Raw genomic sequence first — 9,599 nt, forward strand, 5'->3', positions numbered from 1 at the left:
AGGGGAGCGGGGGGAGAAGGAGAAGACAGAAAAGATTTGGGGGGACATTTAAGTGGAAGGAGCCTCCTAGAGCAGCCTTGTGCGGTGGCTGGCTCCAAGCTGAAGCCGCATCAGCATCACCGTGAGGGGGCTGTTAAGACCCAGAAGGTGGGGATCACCCCCAGTTTCTGATTCTGCAGGTGTGGGGCAGGCTGAGAATCTGCGCTCCTCACAAGTTCTCAGGTGAGGCTGATTTGCTGGTCTTGGCACCCTAACTTGAGAGCCCCTGGCATGAAGTGGGGTGGTAGGGGCTGGGGTGGGGGACAAAGGCAGAAAGGTACCGAGGCGCTACTGGAGGCTGGGGCGACCGCCAGGAGTAGAGATGGAACGTGCTAGAGCCCGTGGTTCTCAAACTTCAGAGAAGATCAGAATCACCTGGGGGTGGAGGTGACGAGTCTAAAGTGCAGATTCCTGGGGCCACTGCAGATATTGGACTGTCCAGGTCCGGTAGAGGGTCCAGGAACTTAAAAACCACGTAAGCTCTGAGTGATTTTGACGCAGGCAGTCCAGAGACCACATGGAGAAGCGCAGCAGCCTTAGACGAGCACAGACAGTGGAGAAACACACCACAGGCTTCGTGAGCTGCGACGGGCCGCAGACACGTCTGTGGTATCAAGCCCTGACTCAGGGCTGGCTGCACCATCTGATACGGTAGCCACTGGCCACATGTGGCCTTTCAAATAAAATTTGAGATTCAGTTTTGTGGTCATACTAGCTACATTTTAAATCCAATGGCTACCATATAGGACAGCACAGGCAGAGACTTCTATCAGACAGCTCTGGCCCAAAGAGATCACACTGTGCCTCCATTTCCCCTTCTGTAAAAAGGGGTTTCCCCCGGTCTCTCTCAGGGTACAAAAGAGAGGAAAGACTCCACCCAGGGCAGCCGTTTCTATCCACACTGAAGAAAGCAGTCCAGCTTGTGGGGGGCGGGGGGTGGGGGCGGGCATCCACGTCCACTCCAGAGCCCAGGAGGAAGGAGCCCACAGGGAATGCCAGCGATGGAAGTCTCCTTTCTGGTCAGCCACCCAGGCCCCTGGGCTCCCCACCAAGGGGAGCTGAGAAAGTCCGCAGGGTACATAAAGCGACGGAAACAGTCCCCGCGGCTCCCGGCTGTACTGTGGACACGGTGAGAGATGCCAAGAGCAAGCAGAGACTGGCCACTCAGCTGACCACGTCCGCCATGGGCACAGCATTCAAACCACCAACAAAAGGGATCCAAGTGGGGCAGGGAGGGGGCGGCCTGGGCTGTTGGGTTTGGTACCAAGTCTGAAGAATCAGGACGGTCAAGGGTGTGGTCTCCTGTGACTCCTCAGCACCCCAGCCCAGGACCTGGCCCCTCCCAGGAGCTCAAGAAGGAATACTGATTGAGTGAAAGGGTGAGTGAATGCTAGCGGCGGCCTGGGGCGCAGAGCCGAGGACATCCGAGCAAAGACAAAGCCTGACTCTGGCTGCTTTCTTACCGCAGCACTGTCTTGTGAGAGAACAAGACAGAAATGCATGTGCCTCTAATAGATTCTGAGAATATGAGTTGGGGTGGGGGGTGAGCAGGGCAGGGAGAGATGGGGGCGGAGAATTGGATTAGAAAAGGAAGAAGTGGGATTTAACTAGGACGTCCATGCACCTCACCTCCACTTTGGGTCACCTGTGGGAGGGAAAAGGACGCTGCTAAGGATTTTGTCAGGGCGCAGGGGTATGTGGCCAGAGTACGTGGCCTCCCTTGTTCCTTACTCTAAAATCAACCAGCCCCAGAAAGGTGAATAGCAGAGGTTCTCAAAGTCTGACCTGTGGAAACCCTGCATCAAAATCACCCATGGCGGGCTTCCCTGGTGGTGTAGCGGTTGAGAGTCCGCCTGCCGATGCAGGGGACGCGGGTTCGTGCCCCGGTCCGGGAGGATCCCACGTGCCGCGGAGCGGCTGGGCCCATGAGCCATGGCCGCTGAGCCTGCGTGTCCGGAGCCTGTGCTCCGCAACGGGAGAGGCCACGACAGTGAGAGGCCCGTGTACCACACACACACAAAAAAATCACCCGGGGCACTTGATAAAAATACAGATTCCCGGGCCCTTCCCCAGACCTACAGAGTCAAAACCTCAAGGTGGAGCCTGAGAATTTGCACACTAGCAATCACCCCAGACCGCTGTGATCCCCAACGTCTGAGGCCCCCCCCCCCTTCAAAAGGCAGGAGGGAGCTAGGGAAGAGGTTGAAGAGAGAGAACGCCCAGCTTTGCCAAGACATCCAAGTGCCTTTGTAAGTTTCCACATTTGACCCTGGAAACTACTCCACATGACACCTTGCAGTACGGTCCCTTCCTCGCTCTGGGCCTCAGTTCCCTCGCTTTGGAGAGGGACTGAATTGACCCCATCCCTGCCGAGGTTTCCCCCTCAGGGCTCTGCATTCCAGGTTCCCAAATGGCCAGGGTCGAATCTTCCATCATGGGCCAGCCAGCCTCTTTGGATTCTGGCTGGGCCAGAGGCATGCAGTAAGTCTGCTGGAGCCAAGGGAGCAGCTCTGGGCCCCAGGGGCCCTCCCTCCCAACTGTCCCTGGCTGACTGGATGACAGCGTGCCAAAGATAAGAAAATCCCATGAGTCTGAGCATCACAGCCTCTGCCTGGTGCCCCACTGGCTGTCGGGGAATCGTCAGCTGATGAATTAAACCACATGGAAGAAGCAGTGGGGCAGGCTGCCAGCACGGCAGCTTGGAAAAGTCGCTTACTATAACCTGTGTAACCTCTCTGAGCCTCAACTGTCTGTCCAGTAAGATGCGGAGAACGCCAGCTGCCTTACAGGGGCCGGGAGAGATGAACAGGAACGCAGGTAACAAAGTGCTCAGCTCCTGGGCGGCCCTCAGTAAGTGACTCTTCATCATTAATAGGACCTTACCCAAAAGAAATACGGATTCTTCCCTGCCCCGGGGAACATAGGACTTCAGAGTTAGGAGCGCACCGGCAAGGCTGAGCCATAAGGTGAGGGAATAAAGCATACAGGAACTAGCAGTTGTTGTTCTTACTTCTCTCCAGGCCCCCAGGGAGAGCTTTCTGAAGCTTCTGTACAATTAAAAGGTACTGAACACAATGCCTGTGATAAAGTTACAGCCCAAACTAGTTGGGAGACCAAGCCAGCCTCCAAACCCGGGCGGCGACAAAAGATGAAGCTGTCAGCACCTGCAGATTGGCCACCGGGTGGTGGGTGTTCCCGAAGAGGTCCCCAACACCCAGCACGACGCAATCAGAGGTTCGCCACCACTGAATCCACCAACTCCCCTTCTCCTTAGCCCAGGCTTAGCGTCACCCAGTTCAGGGCCAGGACACCAGGCGGGACTCACATACCTGTCATACCTTTCTGGCTGTTAATTTCTTCCAAATTTGGGGCTGTGACAGCACCTGCTGGGCTAATGCCATTTGGTGAGGGCTCTGAGGAACTGCCACAATCAGCGTCTTCTAACTGGCTTCTCTTGAAGGCATCCAAACAGCAGACAAGAGAAAGCCTGAAGTCCCCACCTTCAGGGTGGCTACCCCAAGGGGAACGGAAGGGGTGGTCTGCGTGAACAGGAGGCAATCCTGACTTTTCCCCTCCTGGACAGGCACTCATCTGATGTGCTCAATACGAAACGCGTTTACGGAGAGTAAATTCATACAAAATAGCTGCACACACCTGTACGCACACACCTTGTAACCACGGCTTGCCATCCGCTCTGGAGTGTTTATAGCCCTTAGTGACTCACAGCAAACACAGGATCCCTATGGTGACCACTCTGGACAGCTTTAATGACACACTTGGTATGCTTATCTGCTGGGGCTAAAATCCGTATGCATGCCAATGTGCCTGATTTTCCACTTTTGCCAACTGGCTGTGTCGCAGGTGAGAAAGGCTAGAGCTGGGGCGTGTTTGCTACTTTCCTTGGGCTATGCGTGCCCTGTGGCTCTTGAGATGATTGAAAAGGGAGTAAACTCTTCTTTCCCCAGAATGGCTTGGAGGGTTCTAGCAAATCATCCAGTTGACTAAGTTGGAATATTACACAAAACATAAAGACCATTCTGGAAATTTCCTGATGACTCAGAAGGCCTTTCTGATGATTTGGAAGGCTAGCACTCCTTCAAAACCACCTGTCTCATCAAATCCCAATATTTCAAACTTCAAATATTTAAAAAATTTTATACACACACACACTCAGGTCCGTTGGACTCTGGATAAATGGGAATTTCCCCTCCCCTTTATGGCATAGGTAGGCAGCAGGCCTCATGGGTATGAAGGATGCTAACCATACAGATGCCTGTCCAACAACTCTGAGGTGGGTAATACGATCCCATTTTAGAGATGGGTAAACTGAGGCTTGGGACATTAACTAACTTGCTTGGGGACACATAGCTAGTAAGCAGTAGAGTTGGTGAATTCAAACCAGGTTGTGTTTGATTCCAAACCTGGTGTCCTGCACTCACTGCCCTGGCAGAAGGAACTTTCAGTCCCCCCTTGTGAGCAGTCACACAGGGTGGAGGGGGCTGGGGCCACAGGAAACCTCCCAAGGGAAACCAATCGGAAATATATTCAAGTGTAGTGACTTTCCTTCCTGATTGTCCAGAACAGCCAAGACCCCAATTATCTCTGTCCCACCCCATTACTGAGGAGGCTCACACTAGACCCTCGTGGTCCTAGTGGGTGACTTTCCAAGAGCATCCCCGATTCCAACGGGGAGATTCAACCTCACACCAACCCAGCAGAAATCCTTTACAGAAGGGATAACTCAAAGCCGACCTAATGAGGAAATTGCTAAAGGCACAAAGATAAGCAAATGCTTGAGTTGCTTAAACCAAGGAATATCAAGGAGAGGACAAACTTTTTCTTTTAAGAGATAAAAATTTAAAGGAAAAGTGGACCTGACACTTAATGTGAATCTACTTTCTTTTAAGATCAAGACAAGGTCTTTTCACACTGCTTTGAGGTCTACAATCTGGGACCAAGTCCTGGCTGTGATACCTACTAGCTGTGTGATCTCGGTCAAGTTACTAATTTTCTGAGCACCAGTTTCCCCATCTGTGGATGAAATGAGCAATTGCACCTCCCCCTGGGCTGCGGAAGGACTGACTGATGAAGACAAAGCTCGGCGTTTGGTCAGCACCAAGCCTGACCCCTGGGAGGCCACAGAATGGAAGCCAGGACACAGAAACACAGGTCTGGTCCCCTCCTCCAGGGGACTTCATGTAAGGGGAAGGGGCAAGAGGAGATAAGAACTCAAATGGCTAATAAGGAAGGTAGTCTGGGTAGGCTTCAGATATGCCCAGTCTACAAAGATACTAATTTACCAACAACTTTTAAAAAATGACCTGGGGGCTTCCCTGGTGGCGCAGTGGTTGAGGGTCTGCCTGCTGATACAGGGGACGTGGGTTCGTGCCCCGGTCCGGGAAGATCCCACATGCCGCGGAGCGGCTGGGCCCGTGAGCCATGGCCGCTGAGCCTGCGCGTCCGGAGCCTGTGCTCCGCAACGGGAGAGGCCACAGCAGTGAGAGGCCCGCGTACCGCCAAAAAAAAAAAAAAAAAATGATTTGGTCGGGAATTCCCTGGCGGTCTGGAGGTTTGAACTTGGCACTCTCACTGCTGGGGGCCCGGGTTCGATTCGATCCCTGGTCGGGGAACTAAGATCCCACAAGTCACATTGCTAAAAAAAAAATGACTTGGTTCCTTTAGCCAACCGGCAATATCCTCTTGCCTTAGGGACTCAGCACCCACATACCTCACCTCATTCTCCTCTGACCACCTACCTAAATACTAAAAAGCACCCGCTCCCATCATGCTAACCCTTCACCTGGCTTTTTTTTTTGTACATAGCATTTACCATCCCCTGACACGCCCTGTGTGTACTGGAAATCCCCTCCCACAGAATATAAGCTCCATGGAAACAAGGGCTGCAGTTGTCTCGTCGCTGCTACATCCCTGGCAGCTACAACAGTGTCTGGCAGGAGTAGATGCTCAAGAAATGTAACTGAATGAAGGGACAGTCAAAGAGGGAATCATTCATGTTCTCAGTCTCAGAAGGCTCAGCGATCACCTGAACACTCTGCGGGGGCTCTGGAAGAATCTCTCCTCCAGTGGAGTCATTCCCACCACACCAACAGGGAAACTGTGTTAACGGAGTTTCTCAAGGTCAAACAGATTTGGGGCAGAACCAGGTGCAGACCGACACTGTGTCTAATTTCTGCATCTCCTGCTCTGTTCCCTAGTCTGGGCGCAAATGGTAACCTCCCGTGGAAGTGGCCCCACGCTGGAGGCCGGAGCTGTCACCGGCACAGGGTCTGTCACCCTGCTGATATCAGGACATCCCCCACGAGCAATGTCAAGGTGCCAAGCCTCCAACCCGCCAAGCAAGCATCTCTCCTTCCCCTTCCCCAAATCCCTGAAAGTGCCAATTTCCAGACGCTGTTACCCAAAAGAGCACTCTCGCAGCTCCTTAAACCGAGCATCGCATTAGGCTGGGGACTAATGTGCTAAGATCCTGGGGTGAGTCACCTCACAGCCTGGCTAAAATGTTTATTTCAGCAATAATTTCAGCTTGCGGTTCCAAGCGCGAAGAGTTCCCATTGACCTCCCAGAGGAAAACCCCTCACGACAGCCAATGGTTTTGAGCACCTGTGTCCACGACACGCTGTCCTCAATGCCAGCCACCACAGACCTTCTCAGAAACTACGTTTGGTCTTTAAGAACCAGACGCCAAAAGAGGGTGAAGGGTGGTAGGGTAGAGAGAACTCAGAACTTTCTTGTTCTGCTGCTGGCTTGATCCTGTTTCACACCAGTGATGCCATCTGTAGATCAGGAAAGGAGATTTCCACTGCTCTCTGCCCCAAAGGGACACCCAGAGGGCCAATGGAGCAAGAACCACCCCCAGACCTCAGAGACAGGCATTTCTCAGCTACACCATGTCATTAGAATATTGTTATTATGAATACACAAGTGGAGTCTATATAGACACAAAGTAAACCTATTTATCTCCACCCAGCCCTCTTCTACCTGTGTACGTAATAACAGCCTCCATTGGCCCAACAGTCAGCCTCGGATGGATCACTGAAGCATTTTAAAGACAAGACAAATGTCATCTCAACACAGTTCAGGAGGCTGGAGGTGGGGCAGACAGCATCACATCCTAACGGGAAACTGAGTCAATGGGGGCACTAACAGGTGCCCCACAAGTAAAGCTGACGACTTACATTCATTAGCATCAACTATGACCCAGGCAAGGTGCTTTGAAGACATGAGATCTTTTTTTTTTGTAACATCTTTATTGGAGCATAATTGCTTTACATTGCTGTGTTAGTTTCTGCTTTATAACAAAGTGAATCAGCTATACATATACATACGTCCCCATATCTCCTCCCTCTTGTGCCTCCCTCCCACCCTCCCTATCGCACCCCTCTAGGTGGTCACAGAGCACCGAGCTGATCTCCCTGTGCTATGCGGCTGCTTCCCACTAGCTAGCTATTTTACATTTGGTATTGTATATATGTCCATGCCACTCTCTCACTTCGTCCCAGCTTACCCTTCCCCCTCCCCGTGTCCTCAAGTCCACTCTTTACATCTGCGTCTTTACTCCTGCCCTGCCCCTAGGTTCTTCATAACCATTTTTTTTTTTTTAGATTCCATATATATGTGTTAGCATATGGTATTTGTTTTTCTTTCTGACTTACTTCACTCTGTATGACAGACTCTAGGTCCATCCACCTCACTACAAATAACTCAATTTTGTTTCTTTTTATGGCTGAGCAATATTCCATTGTATATACGCGCCACATCTTCTTTATCCATTCATCCAGACATGAGCTTTTGTTTTTGTTTTTGTTTTTTTTTTGCGGTACGTGGGCCTCTCACTGTTGTGGCCTCTCCCGTTGCGGAGCACAGGCTCCGGACGCAGGCTCAGCGGCCATGGCTCACAGGCCCAGCCGCTCTGCGGCATGTGGGGTCTTCCCGGACCAGGGCACGAACCCATGTCCCCCACATCGGCAGGCGGACTCTCAACCACTGCGCCACCAGGGAAGCCCCAGACATGAGCTTTTGAATGATCAAAAAGTTAGTCAAGATTATTAATATCTCCACTTTACAGATGGGTAAAATGGGTCTCAAGCAACTTGCCCAAGCCCTCCCATTTGCTTCTTCTTTGCATCTTTGTTCTGTTTCACACCAAGCTGTCTTGGTCTCTAACTGCTCTGTGCAACAGGGGAGGAGGTGGGACTGTCTCCAGCAGACCCAGCCCCTAAGCCAACCACTCAGGGACTCAAGCTCCTTCCAGGCCTCAGGGTCCCTCTTCCAGACCCTTGGTGACCCAAGACCTCAGTTGTTCCAGGACACCAGTGGCTGCTCAGCTAATCAGAGCCAGCTGGTTGGTGGTCCCAGCCCCTGTGGCTAGAACTCTTGACGCTCAGGATTCCATCTCCTGGGGAAACCAATACAGGCAGTCTGGAATTAAGGAGCCTGGCAGTTGGCTTTTTTCTCATAGGAAAGAAATAATTATTAGGTAAATAAGCCTGGTGTTTCCCAGTTGGTAAGCTTCCTGCCTGGGAGAGGCATTCTGATGTCAATCCACAGACAAAATTTGAAATTCCAGTACCATGGCTTCAGGGCTTTGGGGCTTGGGCAAGTCCCTTAAACTCCGGCCTTTTCTGACCTCATCTTCCTGGAGATAACACAGCCTCACTGCCAGGGTGGTGATAAGATTTTAAGACACCGCATGTAAATTACTGGAACACATTGGGTGTTCAAGAAATAATAATCATGTGGTTCCCCCCCCAACTCCGTTTTTCCTGGAAAAAGTATTCAAACTTGAAACTGATGATGACAGACCCTTCTCGGAAGCCCTTCCACCTTCCTACTGTGGAATCTGGAGGATCCAGGGGTTCCTGTGCCCCACCCTCCATGACCTAACTTCAGCGGGGAGGGACCAGCTGAGGCCGGAACGGAATGGAACGGGCGCATCCACTCGGAACATTTTAACACTCAAACGGGGCTCTCCGCTTGGGGCGGATTAGCCAACGATGCACAATTAGACCACTGCATTTGTCTCCTCCGCGGCGATTTCTCTTTCTGCCTTAGTCGTTCAAGTGTACGAGAAACCTCTCCGCTCCTAGCAAATGCGAGCCCTCACTTTCCTCTACGCGGGGTGGCGGGAAGGCTCCCCTCGGCACTTTATGGGGCTGCCAGGTGGGTTACAGGTGCGGTCACAGGGGGCCTCCCCAACTTCGCGCGAGACTGGCCCCTTTCCCACGCTTCCCAGATCAGGCGCGGGAAATGGCCCAAACCTGGGTCTCCAAGCGCCGCGGGATCGCACAGCTCCTGCAGGCTTGGCCTTGACCTCCCTCTGCAACTCTATAGGGGGCTCTTGCCGGAAAGCCGCGGAGCCCCACAACCCCTGCCCTCATGCTTAAGACTAACTTCGCGTCCCGCGCCTCTCTCCCTGCACCCCGTCCGGTGCTCTGGGTCAAGGGCGCGGCGAGAACTTTGCCACGAGCGGCGGCCCGATCCCGGTCGGGAGCGCCCCCGCGCGCCCGGCCCCGGCCCTCCCCCGGCCTGCGGCCGCGCCA

The 9,599-nt window shown here is 52.8% G+C and overlaps 1 protein-coding gene across 4 annotated transcripts in view; it reads right to left on the minus strand.

The window, feature by feature from the left end:
• KAZN (kazrin, periplakin interacting protein) overlaps positions 1-9,599 on the minus strand; it is a 463,695-nt gene that overhangs the window by 149,438 nt on the left and 304,658 nt on the right. Inside the window, exons 1-2 of one of the 4 annotated variants that reach the window (XM_007459300.1) lie at positions 7,565-7,571; positions 3,369-3,603 (exon numbers count right to left, since the gene is read on the minus strand). The exons of 2 other annotated variants lie outside the window; for them this stretch is intronic. In XM_007459300.1, the coding sequence (XP_007459362.1) occupies positions 3,369-3,375 (7 nt within the window). In that variant the 5' untranslated portion in view covers positions 3,376-3,603; positions 7,565-7,571. Of the gene's footprint in view, positions 1-3,368; positions 3,631-7,564; positions 7,572-9,599 lie in introns of those variants that run through there. One more of the 4 variants, XM_007459297.1, reaches the window with a different exon arrangement.

This window comes from Lipotes vexillifer, unplaced genomic scaffold (genome assembly GCF_000442215.2).
Source record: "Lipotes vexillifer unplaced genomic scaffold, Lipotes_vexillifer_v1.1 scaffold496, whole genome shotgun sequence".
Taxonomy (NCBI): domain Eukaryota; kingdom Metazoa; phylum Chordata; class Mammalia; order Artiodactyla; family Lipotidae; genus Lipotes; species Lipotes vexillifer.